Source organism: Lathamus discolor, chromosome 24 (assembly GCF_037157495.1).
Source record: "Lathamus discolor isolate bLatDis1 chromosome 24, bLatDis1.hap1, whole genome shotgun sequence".
Taxonomy (NCBI): Eukaryota; Metazoa; Chordata; class Aves; order Psittaciformes; family Psittacidae; genus Lathamus; species Lathamus discolor.
This window is the reverse complement of record NC_088907.1, coordinates 1,433,463-1,453,165: the sequence shown is the minus strand read 5'-3', so window position 1 is coordinate 1,453,165 and position 19,703 is coordinate 1,433,463. Positions and strand designations below refer to the sequence as shown.

General features: G+C 42.0%; 3 protein-coding genes across 3 annotated transcripts; 1 reads left to right on the top strand and 2 right to left on the bottom strand.

Annotated features, from left to right (window-relative positions):
• Positions 1–1,533: 1,533 nt before the first annotated feature.
• LOC136003850 (feather beta keratin-like) lies at positions 1,534–2,145 on the bottom strand. The gene is made up of 2 exons (XM_065659828.1): positions 1,907–2,145; positions 1,534–1,804 (listed from the first exon to the last, which is right to left on the bottom strand). Exons 1-2 carry the CDS (start codon positions 2,128–2,130, stop codon positions 1,534–1,536), a joined length of 495 nt encoding a protein of 164 aa, XP_065515900.1. The 5' UTR covers positions 2,131–2,145.
• Positions 2,146–5,363: 3,218 nt separating this feature from the next.
• Positions 5,364–5,960, top strand: LOC136003849 (scale keratin-like). Its single transcript, XM_065659827.1, has one exon. It carries the CDS (start codon positions 5,364–5,366, stop codon positions 5,958–5,960), a length of 597 nt encoding a protein of 198 aa, XP_065515899.1.
• Positions 5,961–15,020: 9,060 nt separating this feature from the next.
• LOC136004125 (beta-keratin-related protein-like) lies at positions 15,021–15,590 on the bottom strand. The gene is made up of 2 exons (XM_065660328.1): positions 15,350–15,590; positions 15,021–15,310 (listed from the first exon to the last, which is right to left on the bottom strand). The coding sequence occupies exons 1-2, from the start codon at positions 15,588–15,590 to the stop codon at positions 15,021–15,023; spliced, it is 531 nt and encodes a 176-aa protein (XP_065516400.1).
• Between the last annotated feature and the right edge of the window lie 4,113 nt (positions 15,591–19,703).

Below are 19,703 nucleotides of genomic sequence, written 5' to 3'. Positions count from 1 at the left end.
ATTTAATTAGGATTATAAGTAACTGTTCAAATAATTTGGCAAAGATGAATTATTACTCACTGACTTTAAATCTAAAGTGGGTAGTTAGTCAAAAGGTATATGATATCTTAAAGAGAAATTAGGGAATAGAAAGTGCTGGGTAGTATTTTCTGGTTCATATTGTCCAGAAGATCCCTCCTGGCCAAACAATCTATAGGGACAAGAATATAAAATATCTCTTGTGAGCTAAGGTATGGTGTGGCACCAGCACCCAGTCTCAAAACCTGTTACTTCCATGTTTTCATTCCAATTGATAGAAAAGCGAAAACAGCAGAGAAAGAAAACCTGTATACACGCATGCCAGGAGAAAAGAAGATATTGAAAGATTTCTGATTAAATTAAGGGTGGGGGGGGAGAGCAAATGCTGTACAATTATACAACAAACTCTACAGTTACATCCACACTGACATTAAAATTGTGTCTACAGTTTATATAAACACAGTAGACCTACCTTCAATTTAGCTTGTGTAGCTACCTTTAGCATTGAGTTTCTTCCCATGACCTTAAAATCTGGGTAGAGAACTGTGATTCACCTTCCTGCCACCCTTGCTTTCACCAGGCAGGTAAAATCTATAAGGACTCCTTGATTTCGCCTTGCTTTTCCCTCTATTTCCATTCCAGACATACAGAGACATGGAAGAGACAGCAGAAAATAATAATAGTTATTTTCATATCACTCATTTTGTCTTTTCTCTTACTGACATTTATGTCTTACACTGACACATCTGTGTGACTCCTGTTAGTCAGCAGAGTAGTCCAATCAAATTCATAAGGATTAGTCATGTTGTTTTGGGAAAGTATCTTCATAACACTTAAGAGGAGCAGAAGTCAGCCAGGGCAGAGCTGAAGCGCCTGTGCACACAAACATAAATATGCACTGTTTCTTTAAGAAAATTCTAAACCCCAGAGCCCTTTGTGTGAAAGAATTATCATGTCAAAATTAATAAAAGCTCATATTGTACGTTCCTGTTTTCAGGCAGAGCATGTCTGCCATGAGGTCCATTTTCTAGGAAGGTATCAGATGATTTACCCTTTTGATCCTATGCCAGGTGACACTACCGGCACACACTACAGGATGTGGTGCAAAATTTATATCCCCTGCATCAAACACTATGCTATAGTGTAATAGGAAGGCTGGATTCTCATTCAGGACACTCACAGACTTCTCAGGGCCATTGCTGAATTACCCAAAATATTTAAATTCATGAAAACATGAATTACAGTACAAAAAAAACCCAAACAACAACAACAACAACAACAACAAAAACCCCACAAAAAAAAAAAAAAAAAGACTAAAAAGACAGTTGAGTTAAATGCTACGAAGTTTTAATGACAGGGAAGCACAGGGTACATTTGGTGAAGACAGTCACGCAGGGCTTCTGGAAGCAGCTCCACACGCGCCAGCACAGTCGATCGCTTGGACATCACCGGGTTGCAGGGTCTCTTGTGAGGTTTGCTCAGCCCACGCCTGCTGCAATGGGACACGCTGCCCCTTCAGAAGTAACCGGAGCCACAGCTTCCCCCACCAAACCTCCTGTAGCTCCCACCGCTCTGACAGCTGCCCCCACCAAAGGAACGGCCACCTCCAAAGGAGCCCCCACCATAGGAGCTGCCTCCTCCACAGGAGCCCCCAAAGCCCCCACCATAGGAGCTGGAGCCAAAGGATCTCCCACCTCTGCCAAATGACCTGCTTCCTCCATAGGAGCCCCCAGAGCCAAATGAACTACCCCCTCCATACGAGCCCCCCATTCCAAAGGAACTGCCACCACCATATGAACCACCCAATGAACTGCTTCCTCCATACGAACCCCCAGCACCATATGAGCCCCCTGATTCAATAGGGCCCATTCCGCCTGAAAAGCCCCCAATGGAAGATGGGAAGGAGCTGCCCACGATGCTCTCCTGAGGGCAGGAGCTGAGGATGGGGCCTGGGAAGGTGATGACCACGGGTGGTGCGTAGACCACGGCACGGGAGTCCCCACAGGAGGCGACGCAGGGCTGGCTGCTCCAGGAGTTGGCACATGGCTCTGGGCAGGTCACATCACAGGGTGAGGAGCAACCACTGCTCACAAGCTGTCCTCCTGAAGACATCTTTTGTGATGTAGGTACACCTGCAGCACAGGTTAAGGAGGAAAAGTAAAATGTACGTGGTCTGTGCCTTTAAACGGCTACCATGATGATAGAAGCTGTTTTCTTCCTGATAGAAGGAATTACTTTCTTATGACAACTACTCCTGTAGACATATCTGGCTTTACTCCAGTTTGAAATACCAAACTTTGCTATTTTTAAAGCTAAATACTATAAACACAAATACTACTTCTCTCACTGTCCACTGTAGCTGTCAATAAGGAATATTCCTTTCTAAAGTGCCTTTAGCCTGTCTTTATTCTGTGAGTGTATCTTGCCCTCCACCACTAACCTCTAGTTCTGTTAAGGATAAATCACTAATTTCTTCATCCCAGCTACTGGGTTCTTTTGGAAACAGGTCTGACAGACCCTGTAGTTATAAACAGAAATCAACAGTGGGGCTTTTGTCGTATACATGCATGTGTGTGTATACAACGTATTTTAATAAATGCCAAGCTATAAATTGTTAAGTCATAACCTCCACATCAAATTAACAGGATTTAATTGACACTTTCCTTTTGTGGTTAGGAAGAACACAGCCTCACATTTTAACACCTGAATCTACCAGCAGTTACTGCTGAATGGTTGCAAAAACCTCCTATCTGCTTAAGGAATAAAACAAAACTGATATTGGTGATCATAGCAGATATTGACATAGAATTCATCCCCAAGTTAAACACTGATAGCAATATCCCAGTTAGTTTAAAGGAATTAAAAGGAAAAGTACCTACCAGGTTCACAGCGCAAACCAGACTGAGAAGTTGTTGCTGACCGTGGAGGGAATGCAGTGCTTTTATACACCACTTCAGACTGCTACCAGGATATGAAACACAGTTTTGTACATGGAACATAATAGTTAGCCAGCAAAACTTTTTGCTGTATAAGCTACTTCTAATTGTAATAATTGTTTTGATAACTGATAATGATTAATAAATCAGCTGCACATCATCCAATAGCGCAACACACCCTTTGTCTTACCGTAATCCTTAAATAGTTTTAACATCCATTTTATGACTACTGTCATGTCCTGACCTCATTTGAATTGCAATTGTATTGAACTGAGCTCCATTTGCTTAGCAAGGCAAAAGCATCGGTCTTTCACTTAAAAAAGGTAAAAATATCAGTTTGGCTTTGTCAGGAAAAATATTTTCTTTTCTGCAGAAGATTCCATTTAAAATTAGAATTGCACAAAGATGGAAAAACTACAAATTGAGTCTTTTTAATTCCTCAGATGTGAAGGGTCATTTTTTCTACCTGTTTAATATCCACCTAAGCAGCTGCTTACAGAAGTCCTTAACCAAATGCCCACTGTCATCCCAGTAAGTACAAGGAAGCACCATGTGAGAACATGGAGTAATTTTATTGTCATCCTTCTCCTTTTCCCATCTTTCAGGAGAGCTGTGGTATTCTATCCAGACACATTCCTGTTGTTCAGGAGACATCATTTGAGAAAAAGTAGTCTTTAAATGCAGAATGGATGCATACGGAATGTATAAAGATGATTCAATCTTAAACAGAACAAAAGCATGTTAAGAAGGGCAAAGGCTATTTTTTTTTCCAAGAAAGCCATAGCAGTATTCCTAAACTAGTACTTAAAAGCCTCATATATTAGAAGACAGAGGAACAAATGCATAAATAGTAAAAGATATCTCTAAGCAAAATTTCTTTCATCAATAACCAGAAACAGTGAGAATATTAGATGTGATCCATATTTTTGTGTGGTTCCAATACAACAAAACAAAAACCCACCATGTAGATCACTAACATAAACCACCCAACTTACAGGTTTTGTAAGTGAACTAAAATCTAGATTTTAACTCTCAGCTGTATCTGCGGGAGGAAAGCAACTGCTGCCTATCTGAATCAAAATGGCTGGGTTTTCAGTTTCTTCCACTTATCATTCTGTGTTTAATGTTTGTATCATTATAATGTTTATATCATTTATATCACCAGATTTCTGGTGTTTTCAAGCCCAATTACAAAATAGAGCCCAGGGAACGCATATGGTTAAGGTCTTGCATCAGAATACGAACGAGTCCTGTCAGGCATTAGTGGGCAGCCATTGATATGACAGTTTTGCCAGTCAGCAATTCTTTGTTAACTCCTCAGTTAATGTATCTTCCCAGTTTCCTATACTTGCATTGAGAAATTTCAGTTCACATGAAGAGCCCTGGGCACTGCTGATGATTCTCGCATTTCAGCAAGCGGTAGCACTTCTTTTAACCACCCAACTATTTGCAATTCAGATTTTGAAGAAGTAGAATACCATGTACAAAACCTATTTACCAGCTCCAAATAACCCTCACATGCATCTATACTCATTCCAGCTTCAACTCCAGTGAGGGACAGGAGCAATATCAGCTTCTAGATGACTTTGTCAGAACTGGAGTATAAAATTCAACACGAGGTGTGCAATGATTGTAACGTGACTTGGAATTAAGAATAAAGTTGTGACCGCATCACTTAAAGGAACAATTAGAACAATTAAAGGAATAATCCATACAGCAAAACATAGTTTGGTAATGCGTAGGAAGGTCTTGCACAAAGCATGTCTCACATCCCACTGGTGGTCTGAAGAGGTATATAAGAGCACTCTGAACACTTCAGTTTCATCAGCAACAGCTCTTCATCTACACTTCTCCAGACCTGGTGAGTTGGATCTCATTCGTTCGCTATATGAACCATTAGGGAAATAATTTCAGTATGTAACTGAGGTCTTAGTCTTCTGCAGAAGTGTGATGTTAAACAATGCTGTTTGCCTTTGGAGATACATAATTTTTATGTTAATTTAAACGCATGTCTTTGCAGAGACAGTTGATACATTAAAAGATTGGATTTTCACAGGTACTTAGATCAATTTAATATTGTCAGTTATCTCCAGAACTGTTGGATTATATGATAATCCAACAGAATCTTGAAAAAGAGCTGCTTACAGAGACAAATGGAGTTTGGCTTTGCTATCCATGATTACTAGGATTTCTAGAGCAGCAGAAAGTACTTTGGGAAGTAGCAGGTGTTGATTCATCCATGTCCAGAGAAATGTGTAAAGGATACACCAGAATGTTTCAAAAAACTCTTTTTCCACCCATCTTTTTTCATGCTCATGAAAGACATCAGAATAAGCTTTTTTCCCACTGGCATTTGGGCATTGCACGTGTGCTTTATCTCCCACTGCAGGTGTACCTACATCACAAAAGATGTCTTCGGGAGGATATCTCATGAGCAGTGGTTGCTCCTCACCCTGTGATGTGACCTGCCCAGAGCCATGTGCCAACTCCTGGAGCAGCCAGCCCTGCGTCGCCTCCTGTGGGGACTCCCGTGCCGTGGTCTACGCACCACCCGTGGTCATCACCTTCCCAGGCCCCATCCTCAGCTCCTGCCCTCAGGAGAGCATCGTGGGCAGCTCCTTCCCATCTTCCATTGGGGGCTTTTCAGGCGGAATGGGCCCTATTGAATCAGGGGGCTCATATGGTGCTGGGGGTTCGTATGGAGGAAGCAGTTCATTAGGTGGTTCATATGGTGGTGGCAGTTCCTTTGGAATGGGGGGCTCGTATGGAGGGGGTAGTTCATTTGGCTCTGGGGGCTCCTATGGAGGAAGCAGGTCATTTGGCAGAGGTGGGAGATCCTTTGGCTCCAGCTCCTATGGTGGGGGCTTTGGGGGCTCCTGTGGAGGAGGCAGCTCCTATGGTGGGGGCTCCTTTGGAGGTGGCCGTTCCTTTGGTGGGGGCAGCTGTCAGAGCGGTGGGAGCTACAGGAGGTTTGGTGGGGGAAGCTGTGGCTCCGGTTACTTCTGAAGGGGCAGCGTGTCCCATTGCAGCAGGCGTGGGCTGAGCAAACCTCACAAGAGACCCTGCAACCCGGTGATGTCCAAGCGATCGACTGTGCTGGCGCGTGTGGAGCTGCTTCCAGAAGCCCTGCGTGACTGTCTTCACCAAATGTACTCTGTGCTTCCCTGTCATTAAAACTTTGTTGCATCACTACATTGGCCTAATGTTTTTTTTCCTCACCTTTTCACCTACATCCCACATAGATTATGAAACAGCGTTGCCATGAAGCCAGCTGACAGATGCAAACTTTCTTTCTGAAGTCTTTAAGAGACTGTCAGGTCCCTTTAACAGGGAATTTGGAGCAATAGAAAAAGTGGCATCCTGTGACACATTTCAGGGTTTGTGTTCCTGAATGGGTATTCCTGGCTATGTGGGATTATTTTTCCTCCTAGCTGTGGAGCTACATAAGATTGCAATTAAATTATCTAATTGTTTTCAAATTAAGCCTGCTTCTTGAGTCATATTAATGTTTCGCTTGGAGCTGATGAGTTTCTTGCCTGCTTATATAAATCACAGATTAAGATTACTTAACTTCTTTAAACACTGGAAACTAAGCAACACAGGAATCTAAGCAGTTGCTTCATTGCATCTGAATCCTCTAAATCCTTTTTATTTTCCACCTTATTGTCATTTTCACCTTAGTTTTCACAAATAGAAAAGGTTTCCAAAGTGGCACAAGGAAACTATGACAAGGAGATTCTGTGTTCTGGCTCTGCTAATGGTCCTTGTGTTTCAGTTCATCCTTCTTGACTTTCCAAACATAAATGATCATGTAGCTCAAGCCAAAGTATTCAAGCCAAAGTCTTTGGTTCCTGATCTCCTTCATGTGTTTTTCGAGTAATAACAAATGGAATAGAGCCAGATTTTAACACATCTTTAGCATTAAGGGAGTGGAACATCTCCCTTATGAGGAGAGGCTGAGGGAGCTGGGTCTCTTTAGCTTGGAGGAGACTGAGGGGTGACCTCATCAATGTTTACAAATATGTAAAGGGTAGGTGTCAGGATGATGGAGCTAGGCTTTTTTCAGTGATATCCAGTGATAGGACAAGGGGCAATGGGTGTAAACTGGAGCATAGGAAGTTCCACGTTAACATCAGGAAGAACTTCTTTACTGTAAGAGTGACAGAGCACTGGAACAGGTTGCCCAGGGGGGTTGTGGAGTCTCCTACACTGGAGATATTCAAGGCCCGCCTGGACAAGTTCCTGTGTGATGTACTGTAGGTTACCCTGCTCTTGCGGGGGGGTTGGACTAGATGATCTTTTGAGGTCCCTTCCAACCCTTGGGATTCTGTGATTCTGTGATTCTGTGATTCAGTAGACTTCTCTTGAAGTCTCACCCATTTCACTCTTTGCATTTCTGCTCCCACTGATAGCTACGGAATGCAACACCATAAGGTATTATTTCTGGTTTCATGTCACTCACCACTCCTGAACTCTCTTGTCAACCCCAGTCATATGAAAACACATTAAACCGCCGTATAAATGCAGCCTTTTGATGGGACCACAGTCAAAAGAAATTCCTAAATGTTACCAGGTGTTTAACACTGCCAGTTCAAGCTGAAAAATCTCTGAAATCAAGTAGTTATTTGGTTGATCTTCAATCCCCAAAGAAATGCATTTTTATATTGGATTGCATTCTTTAGGCAGTCTTGATAAAACTTTTAAGTTCCCTAAACCTCAGACATTTCCAGAGACCCATGATAATTCCTAAAAATTGATTCTAAACAGAACATGTTGACAGAATGGATGAATAGACTCCTTCAGAAGAGAAGAGTTGTGCTATACCACAGAGTGCAAAATAAACCTGAATTTCTATTCTTCAGCTGACCATGTCTCATCCCTTACACTTTTTCCCATCCACCAGAGAATGATAATATTGAGCAGCCTGACCTCTTTTGAAAAGGTCTTGTACGTGTGGCACTTAAAATCTCATCTCCCTCATTTGACGTGAAATAGAACAGCTGCACTGATGAAAAATGATCTATCTGAGGGTTGCCTGGCAAGTTCTGTTTGTTATCTGTTCATACACCAGCACAAAGAATTGAGTCATCAGCTCCAGAAAGCTCTGTGCCCCTCGAAGAAGCAAGGCTGAACTATTTCATGTGCTTACATTTTAAATGCTTCATTCAACCATCCTTTTCACAACACCTTTATTACTTAAGCAATTACTATTATATTACCATCAAAGCATATAATTGTTGCTCACAGGCTATGCAAGCAGCTCTAGGAAGCTTAATGACCTAGTGGAAAGGATGGGACCAAAATGGTCTTGTGGACAAAGAAAAGCTGAACAAAATTTGATGATGCAGGAGGATTTTAATGCAAACAGGAAATGGGATACATTGCAGAATGAGATGACGCACAACACAAAGTAGACACTTCCTCAGTTCCAGGGAAGGGCACAGCGTTCACTGCCTACTAAGAGTCCATTTTCCACCAGTTGTTCTTCTCCTGTCAGAGTTTCATTGACAATCTCTGCGTCAGGCCTTTCAAATTATTTTCTTTTCTTACACTGACACAATGAAAATGGGGATCTAGTATTGTGAGGTGATTGACAGAAGCTGACATTAATAATAGACAAAGTAAAAAGTACAAGAAAAAGGTGTGGGCCAAGTATTCAGTGGTACTGAGCAACGGTGGCTCCCGTTGATGCAATGGCCTTTCGCCATCTCTGAAAGCCAGCCCCAGATGCAGATCTGGATCTTGTGTTTTCTCCTTTTAAGCTGTTGTGCAGGTGTTCAGGCTGCCTTAGAATGAGCCACAGTTTCCAAAGCGGGATCCACGGCTGCTGATGTAGGACCTTCTGCTGTAACAACCCCCCATCCCAGAGGAACCTCCAGATCCAAAGGAACCCCCTATTCCTGACATGCCCCCGGAACCAAAGGAGCCCCCGGAACCAAAGGAGCCCCCAGATCCATAGGAACCCCAGTTCCCTGACGTGCTCCCAGAACCAATGGAACTCCCCATCCCATAGGAGCTCCCAGAGGTCAAAGCACCATAGGGCTGGGGAAACGATGCTCCCACAGTGCTTTCCTGGGGGCAGCTATTGAGAATTGGGCCAGGGAACGTGAGGACAACAGGTGGGGCATACACCACAGCCCTGGAGTCCCCACATGATAGCACACAGGGCCCAAGGCTGCTGCTGTAGGCACATGGCTGTGGGCACGTCACCTCACAGGCAGGCAAGCACCGGGAGCTGATGTTGCAGGACATTGTTCTCAGAGTTTGAGGTGAAGCTGGGAAAGACAACATGTAGTCAGGAAACCATCACAGTCAGGTGCCAAGCACTGCCCCACACACACGTGACAGCAACTGGGGTAGGTGGGCAGGTAGAACCTTTTTCATGCTTCCTATTTTTCCCTCCAGACCTCCTGTCCTATGATCTTGTTTCCCCCCCCTTCTTCCCCACTGTGGAGGATGCCTACACCTTTGTTTATCCATAAAATCTTAGAATGGTTAGGGTTGGAAAGGACCTTAAGATCATCTAGTTCCAACCCCCCTGCCATGGGCAGGGACAATTCAGTAGGGTTTAGCTTTATATTTGTCCTTAAAGTTTTAGAAGACATAAATAAAAATAAAGTAACTCTTAAAATTCTATCTCTCAATACATAGAGAGTCTACAAATCTCTGCAACTACCACTGTCTACAAATGCTGCAGTGAGTCTCCTATGAAAAGTAAGATCTCACTGCAACATCTTACCTTTCTGCTAAAATCACAAATACAGACACAAGAAAGAGTCTTCATTTAAAACTATCACTACAGAGACATGGCGGATTCAAAATTATCAGCTTAAATCATACTCACCTAAAGCACCAAGATGGGTAAGTCAGGAGAAGGTTTTAGGAGACTCCTGAGATGTTTCTGCTTTTATACCTTTTTGCAGGCAACTCTAGGGATGTGAAGCATATCATAAAATCTCTCACCCTTACCAAACAATGGGGTTTCTTTCCTGGGTGACTCCTCTAATAACTGTAATTATTTTCATAGATTCTAATTAATAAATCATCCACAGACCTACACAATGTGACTCTCATATAATAAACTTGGGCTTTCTGTTGTGTTGAAATTATACAGCCAAATTTCTATTGAATATTATTTTGCTGACTACACTTTATTGAGTACTCCTTACGATTTTTTAGCCCCCAAAAAGGGACACCCAAAAGATCCTACCCTACAAGTCTGCTTTCAAGAATGGCCTGACTCTGATGCTGAGGAACAGGAGATAATTTTGAAGTTCAACCTCACTTCTAGGTTTGAGATCCACCATGGAGTAAAAAGACCTGGTGATGTTTGGGTATGCCCTTGAAGTGGCCCCACTGCCATTCTCATCACAAGGTCCTATGCGTAGCATCCCAGAATGAATTTTGACACATGGATAAAATTACTCAGAGGGCTCAGAGCTTCAAGGAGGTGCCATGTGTCACTTCAATCCCAGTTACCTGTGTTTTGAAACACTTCTTGCAGGGCCTTGTCCTGCCCAGTGCTCAAGAATAATTTGAGGCCTCATTCTGTCATGGTGCTGTATCATCCATTTGGTCAATAGGTACAGGTGGGGCTGCAAAGAATGCTGACCCCCCAATCCAAGGTGGGGTTGGACAATTCCATTTGGGAGATATTATACCTAAACCTAAGGCTTACAAATATACTGGGACTGACGCACCAGTAATCCACCTTTCTTAAAGCCATTATGAAGAAGTAATCAGAGAGATCAACTCCTGTTTTGGTTGAAACCAGAATGATGCCAAGAAGATTTTTCCACTAAGTTTGAGACAAAAGGAAACTGCTGGGTGTTGGATGTATGTCACTCAAAGTAGGGATCACTAATTGCGAATTGAAATTAAAACAATTACAAGGCTTAGAAGAGTATCTTTTTCTTGGTAAGTGACAAGAATTTAGTGAACAATGGGTGACCTCATAGCTTTCCTATTGCCTAAGAAAGTGTATAAAAGGGTAGCGAACCCAGAAATCTTCTATTCTTCCAGCTCCACTAACTTACTCCTCCAAAGCAACAGGGTAAGTCCAACTTCATTGCATGTCTTTGTAGCAATACAATACTTAAAACTTCTTTTTTATCTTGCAAAAAACTAGCAATCTTTTGAAAAGTCAAGGTAAAAGGAAGAACAGATTTAGCAAGAATTCTTTGAAAAGCTAAGGAAAGGGAAGAATAGAGCAAGGAAGACTCTGTTACTTTTCTCTGGAGATTTGGAGATCTGGTGTCCCTGTCCATGGCAGGGGGGTTGGAACTAGATGATCTTGAGGTCCTTTCCAACCCTAACCATTCTATGATTCTATGATTCTATGATTTTCTGAAGTTACAGACAAATCTTCCTGTAGATCTGCTTTGAAAAGAGAATGAATGGTACTTTCTTGAACAAGTAATTGTATAAGGCTCAGGTAATCTACTCCCAGAGGAAAAAGCAATATTATTTGAGATTCAGAATAGTAAGGGGTATAGATGGTACACAAAGAAAGAAGAACAGAGAAACCCTGAAAGGGGTTAATCAGGAAGGAAATAGCAGGGAAAATGGAGTCTGTGATGGAGGGTTGAACTGAGTGTTGATTATCAGATGGAGGAGAAGGACAAGGTGCTCATACTGAGAACCTGTTGGCACCTGACTGTGACAGTTTCCTGACTGCATGTTGTCTTTCCCAGCTTCACCTCCGTTCTCCAAGAATTATGATGAACAACGGTACCTCTGAATGCTTGGCTGCCTGTGAGATGGCATGCCCACAGCCATGTGCCTACAGCAGAAACCTTGAGCCCTGTGTGACATCATGTGGAGACTCCAGAGCCGTGGTGTATGCCCCACCGGTCGTCCTCACGTTCCCAGGCCCGACTCTCAACAGCTGCTCTCAGGACAGCATTGTGGGAACACCATTTCCCCAGGCCTATGGTGCTTTGACCCAAAATAGCTCTGATGAGTCCTATGAGATGGGGGGCTCCATTGGTTCTGGGGGCATGTCAGGGATGGGAGGTTCCTTTGGAAGCTCCTTTGGGTATGGAGGCTCCTCAGGGATGGGGGGTTCCTTTGGATCAAGGGGCTCCTTTGGTTCTGGGTGCATGTCAGGAACAGGGGGTTCCTTTGGGTATGGAGGTATGTCAGGGATGAGGGGCTCCTTTGGGTATGGAGGTTCCTCTGGGATGGAGGGTTGTTACAGCAGGAGGTCCTACATCAGCAGCCGTGGATCCCGCTTTGGAAACTGTGGCTCATTCTAAGGCAGCCTGAACACCTGCACAACAGCTTAAAAGGAGAAAACACAAGATCCAGATCTGCATCCGGGGCTGGCTTTCAGAGATGGCGAAAGCCCATTGCATCAACGGGAGCCACCCTTGCTCAGTGCCTCTGAAAACTGGGCCCACACCTATTTCTTCCATGCTATGCTTCATCTTCTATCAATAGTAATTTCAGATGATGGCTTCTCTCTTTAAATTCTTACTACTCTTGTACTATGTCCTTTCTGGTGGAATGGGAATGCTTCAGAATTTGCAAGTGGGACTTCACTGCAACGACTTCAGCTTTTCCTTGTAATGTGCAGTGCCTTTTATCATCAACATGGATGGCTTGGCTGCCTTTGGACTATGGAGTAGATCATTAGTGAACTGCGCCATTCTATTCTGTAGCACTGCATGTCATATTAAAAGTCTTGTTGAACCATATTACTAGCTTTCTGGTTTTCGTTTTCTTTCATTTTGGTTTACAAACTAGTTTTAGTCAAATTGAACTCAGTGGGAATCAAAATAGCAGGTAGATCTCCATGTATATAAAGGGAAGTAGAATTTAATACCCTGATGACTGGGTGCATGAAAGCATCTATCTCACTGTTCTTTCTGTGTACAGAAGTATTTATACTTATTTTAGTGGCTGAGCCTGGAAGGAGTCATTCCCAAGTACTCATTTTAATATGAGAACATTTTGGGTAATGTGGTTTGCAGAGGATGAGTGGTAGTTGTGCCTACATTCAGCTTCATGCCCAGTATTGCACTTGCCCAGTACTAAGAGGATCAGAGTCAGCAATTCTGAGGCAGAGCCAGGAATGTCTATATGAACTGCCACACAGGTGGCTTCAGTGAAGGTGATGCCTCACAGTTTACAAAGGAGAGTTACACCCCCACATAATTCTTACTCAATAGGCTGAGGAGTGAAACATTGAGTAATGAGAGTGAAAATTGCTAGGGCATTGCTGCCACAATCTTTTCTGCAGCATGCTAGAGCAAAATCTGGTGTTCCTAAACCTAGACTAGAACTGGAGTCACAATAGCTAAGTAACTCCTTTGGTACTTTGGGACCCCAGTGTGTACACACACATCTCTCCAAGTGTCTTCAAGCAGCTAAGAATATCAATTCTGCACTAGAAGAAAGGATTTATACCCAAATAAGAGCAATTTTGCCCTTTAATGTTAAAATATATAGTATTACTTAAGTCTGTGGATTATAGTCCAACTAGCAGAACATCATCATTGCTTTGCCTGATACTTGTCTTGTAAAGTAATGCCATTACCTCTGGGTGATATAATTCAAGCAATATTCAGTTAATGTTATGGTGCAGTCCATTGCTGCATTAACCCACATATATGAGTAGAGCTATTTGAAGATTTTATGGTTCAAATTCCAATTTCACCAAAAGGCTTGCAGACATATTACCTAACGTGCACAAGATATTAGTGAAAACCCCAACAATTTAAAACCAGATGCAAAATTCTGGTGGAAGAATCTATTTCTTGGACAGTTCTGGCAATGATTGTACATGAGGCACTTTGTGATTAATTTGAGAGAGCATGTAGCTGTTGCCTGAGGGAGCCCATGGTGATACTAAATACCTCAGATCATTTACTGCATAAATGCTTCAATTAAGTTAACAAACCACAAGGATTAATACAATCAAAGGAAGGAAATTAGTGTTGTGCTTGGCACAGCAGCACTTGCTCAGCCCACGCAGGAGCCCTCTCTTTTCATGAGCAGCAGCACAATGGAAATGGCTCCTAAAGAGAAACATTGATACAGCTGCTGGGGTGAATTTCCCAGCATCAAGGCACATCATGGAGTGCAAGACTTGTAGTCTGATTCTCAACTGCATACAGATAACTTCTTCCCATTCCTTTTGGCTCTGCCTCCCCACAGTACCCAGATCTAGGCTAACTCATTTGCCTTTGCAGTCTGTAATAAATTTTACCATCAAGATCAGATAAATCAGAGCACATCTTTGCCTTCTGATAGAATCAGAGCCCAACTAGTAATTTCAACTGCTGCTGAGGGTTAAAACAATTTCCTTTGGGATGTTCAAGGAAAGACTGGTAATGTCCCCGAGTAACTGACCTAGCTTCGAAGTTACCTTGGTTTTGAGAGGGAACTGTACCAGATCAACTCCAGAGATGGAGATTGAATAGAACAGAACTATGATTTTGTTCTATTATCATAGTATATATCAGAAGGGAAAAAAACACTTTATTGAAAGATTTCTGGCAAATTATGGGGGTCATACAGAAGAATTCTTTTCTGATGATAGTCCTCAATTAATGTATAAGAATTGATACACAAAGTTAACTTTGTTCAGACTAATTTGCAATTATGAAACTACAGTGAAATAAAAGACAGAAGATGGTGCTATGATGCAACAGGGCTTTAATACAAACAAAGACTGGAATACATTCTTGCAGAATGAGGCAAGGAAGAGACAAAGAATGTAATTTCCATTTCAAACAAGGGCTACAAACAATCAATCATTCAGAGGAGCACAGGGCTCACAAGGTGTTCTTCTTTCATCTGGACTCTTTTACAGTCAAATTCCATTACTTGGTTTACCCTCTTCAGGTTCAGAAAGAACAAAACAGAACATGAGCAAATGACAAAGTGAGGCAACATTGGGACCATAAGCCTTAGCTAAAGCGCAATGAGATCCCAAGCGACCCCAGCTCCTCTGACATAGGCTGGAGCAGAGGCTGCTTGGCATGTCTGATTTCCAGATCTATATGTCAGCTACTAGTTTGTATTATACTATTTCTCCAGTCATTAATCTTCCTTAAAGATTTAAAATGGCCCATAATTTCCATAGCGATACCTATAATACCCTCTGGAAAAAAAGGGGGAATAGTATCTACCATACCCTGAAAAATATGAGTTTCGGTAAAAGTTTCCCAAACGGGAGAGTCCACCACCACATGAGCCCTCCCCCCCATATGAGCCCCCTCCTATGCCACCACAAGAACCACCTGAACCATGAGAGCCCATCCCGTAGGAGCTGCCTCCACCACAGGAACCACCAGAGCCTATTCCTCCACCTCCAGAGCCAATTCCACCTCCAGAACCTATTCCTCCACCTCCAGAGCCAATTCCACCTCCAGAACCTATTCCTCCACCTCCAGAGCCACTCTGACCCTCAATTTCAGGAATAGCAGTTCCCACAAAACTTTCCTGAGGGCAGGAGCTTATAATGGGTCCTGGGAAAGTCACGACAACGGGCGGCGCATACACGATTGCTCTTGAGTCTCCACATGAGCTGACACAAGGTTCATTCCAACAGTTGACGTATGGTTGTGGGCATGTTACTTCACATGGCTCAGCACAGCGGGAGCTAATCATCTGTCCGTAGGAAGACATCTTTGCAGAAAACAGGCCAACCTGAAAGGCAGAGAGTGCACTGATCTGGTGAAGTTACAGTCAAAAGAGTGGAAGAGCAAATTGTTATAGTAATGTGGAATGGTATTCATCTGAACAGATGCAGATTCAGGGGTCTGAGTCAACTACACTAAACTTCATAGAATCATGGAATGATTTAGGTTGGAAAGGACCTTAAGATCATCTAGTTCCAACCCTCTTGTCGTGGCCATGGGAGCTGGAACCTGACACTGGACCAGGTTGCTCCAAGCCTCATCCAACCTGGGCTTGAAAACTGCCACAGATGGAGCATTCACCGCTTCATTGGGCAACCTGTTCCAGTGCCTCATCACCTTAAAATTTAAGAGTTGGCAATTAAAGAAAAAAAAAAAACAAACAAAAATAAATCATGATTTCTAAGGTACAATCCATTCCACTCTAAAGTGGACTTATGCATTACAGATATCACCAACCAAGTGAGATGAATTACTGGGTAGGGGTTTCCAAGTCTACTCCCATCCCTCTCTAGTGTTCCACTGCCCCATAGTCTATTCCCAAAATGATTTCTGGGAAGAATGTCTCTCCTTCCTTTTCTAACATCATTCCCTTTGAAGTATTTTTGTCTGGGAGTCAGTCTCAGTGATATGTCCCAGTCCCTATGCTGGTAGTTTCTGGGCTATCCTGTCTCCATAGATAGATACTCAATTCCTAGGAATTGCTGTTATCTACATTTTTGGAACTCCCTTTCCTTTTTCTCCCGTACACGTAGCAATGTCTGTATCCACCCTATTTAAAAGTTACAGTTCCCAAGTAAAATGATTTTAGATAATAAGTTCCTGTCTTTAAATAGGGTATAGGATATACAACCTCATATTACTGCTACCTATAAATCCACATCTATAATTATGAACTGATTCAGTTAAATCAAACTTACCCAGTCACCAAGAAGAGCAAGTCAGCAGAGGCAGCTACAGAAATCTGAGTTACGAGCACTTTTATATGCTGTCATAGAGAATAGAAATTGGGAGATATCTTTACGCAACCGTTCTCCACGTCTTGTGAAACAGAATGTTTTCCCCTGGTGATGCCTGCCTTCATTGCAACTGTTTTGATAACAGCTTATGATTATTAGATAAGTTCTAATCCCACATGGCATGATGCACAAGCTTCAACAATCTTGTCTTTTTGCTGAAAATCTCACAATAAATTGAGGTTAGTTTTCTCTTAAATACTTGTTAGTATCTGTGAAGGCACCTCAGAGATAGATAAACTGCATGCTGCTAGTAAGTAGAGGATTCCATATTATAATTTGTCATCGCAGGTAATAATAATCAGTGGCTTTCTGGATTTTTCCTCTTTATAAGTAGGAAACCTTTTTACATTAAATAGCCATTAGTGTCCACGGCCATTGTGCACTCATTTCAGGGGCTTTGGGACTACAGTTTATTGCTTGGGACTGTCCTTTGGACAGATGTTCTCCTACATGACTATACCATGTCCAGAGTAGAAAGTAAGAGACACAAAAACAATTCACAGACACAATAACCCAATCAGAAGTAGCAGTGTCAGAGGTTTTTCAATCTATCATCAGTTCTTCATCCCAAGGAATCACCCTTTTCCAAAGTGCCTTCAGAATAAACAACAAAACCCCATTAATAACTATGACTTTTCCTTTCTGAGAATGCTTGTTCGAAGCCAATATGAGAGGAAAAATATATATCACCTGTGGACTAGAGGATCCAGAGGAAATATCACCTGAAGTACATGTCCATAACCTCAGAATAAATTCACAAGGCCTCAAAAATGCTGATAAGGTGATTCACATAATCACATTTACATGAAAAAAAACCCAACCCTCTTATCTGTGTTTTTGTGACAAATTATCAAAACCAAAACTAAAAAAACCAAACCAACCCCAAAACCCAGATGATTTGATTTAAATTTTATGACCATGAAATCAATATAACGACCAGAGGAATGTGTACAGCCAATAGAGATGTGACAAAAAGCTGGACAGAATAACATGACTCACATAATTTGTGGGAATGAGAATTAATTAATAATTACAGCAATCTACAGCTGAAGCAATTAAAGGAGTTACCAAACAAAATAGTTTTCAAAAGTTAATAAGGATCTCATTGTTTTTGAAGTTTTCCAAAGAAAACTTGTTCAAAACACAGATTCTTAACTGACATTGCAGAAAATCACATTGGCTTGAGCATCTGCAGTTTTATTGCTGTAACTGGTGATTTTCATTGGCAAACTGAAGTGGAATACGGGTTTTACATAAGGTAGAAAGCCATAAAAGCAGGTACAGGCTTTCAAGCTCAAACTGTAGCCCTCATACTCTACAGATATCCTTTTAAAAATGTAAGATACAAAATGCAAGAAAGCAAATGGCAATAGTCCAGCATCCCATTTTACAACACCTCGACGTCAGCGGCCTTACATCACTGAAATCTTTTAAAGAGAGAGATATAGATACCCTCCCTCACCAGGTGAAAGCAAAATTCTTCTGAAAACAGGAAGAAAAAACATCAAGGATTTTGCATTTTTCCCTAAAAATCTGTTGCTTCACGAATAGAGCTGCATACATAAACCGGCAGTCTGGCCTGGCTGAGGAATCTGAGGCTTGGTGTTTACAGCTTTAGATTTAAGCTCACCTCACATAAAGCAATCCTGAAGCATTATCTGAAAGATGTCTCATGGTTTTTCTACCATGCTGTTGTTGCTGTTGTTGTTGTTGTTGTTGTTGTCGGCTTTATTGATTTTTCTGTTTTAGAAATCCCAAGCCTGATCCTTACCCAGCTACTTTGCATACAAAGATTAAATCTTACAGAGGAAGCTGGTTTAATTGCTATTGCTCTCACCTTTGCTATGCTATAATTTTCTAAATTGGTCTGGAAGCTCCCTTGTCTGAAAGGAAATTGCCTATATTATTATCACAGATTGTAGCAAAACATCCTTAACCTTCATTTTTCCACAGATTTTATCACAGCAATTCCAGGCAGATAGTGCGTGTAAGAGAATAACGAACAACACAGTGCAGGCTGAAATATGGGAATTACTGTGCCGGAGTGCAAACTTAGAGCAGCTTTGGATCCTGGACATCCACATTTGGACATACGTTTCCAGTGTGGTCTAAGAGCTGCCACCTGGAAACCTATTTCCTAAACTGCTGAAACTGGAGGGTCGATATTACTGAGTGCTTCTTCATGCCTAATTGCAAGGCTGAAGATGAAATGAGGAACTGAAAGACTAGATCAGCACTGTATGCTCTTTCATTGTCTGTACAGTCAGTGTTATTATATTGCCCAGACCATAGCAGTATCTGTTTTGTACTTTCATATTTATTGTTAGTTGTGTAGTACATTTACTTGATTCCTTTTGTCCAATCCTGTTAAAAAGAATAATAACTTGTTGTTTTGTTGGCAGCCTGTGTTTGGAGTTGCTGGAGATGGTTAAGTATAGGAAACCTTGTGACTGTGGGCCAAGCAGAGCACAAGACAATAGAAGAAAATGAGAAAAAGAGTCTAGATTGATGACAAAATTTCTAATTTTCCAGAAAAACTGATGTTTCCAGCAGTTCCCAGAATTGAAGGAACTTCATTTCTTCTTAAAATCACACTCACATCTGACTATCATGTCTCAGGTTTTATCTTCTGTTTATAACAATCTCCTCCAGTAACCATTTCTTAGAACCTTGCTTGTGTAACTATGTGGCTGCCACAGGAGAAAGGAAGACATAGCGGTTAGATTCAGTTCCAGATTGAGATAGCTACACTTGGGTGTCTGAAAATACATATCTCATTTCTCTTACAGTCAGCAGACATGGTTGGTGGAGCCTGGAGATCTGTCCATGCATTCACCTTTCCAATAAATGCTTGCATTTCATCAACTGAGCAGTTCTGCCGTCTCTCTGAAGTCCTGTCTAGTTGTCCTTCAAAGGCTTTGGAAGTTTAGAAACCCCACTGATATGGAGACCTTGTTCAGCCACAACTGAGTATTTTAGTTTCCATTGGAACTAAGATGCCTTTCTTCTAGTTTTTGCCTTTTCCACAGTCCTCACTTTCAGCAAAATTCACCCTGATCCTAGGGGAAATTCATAGTCAATGA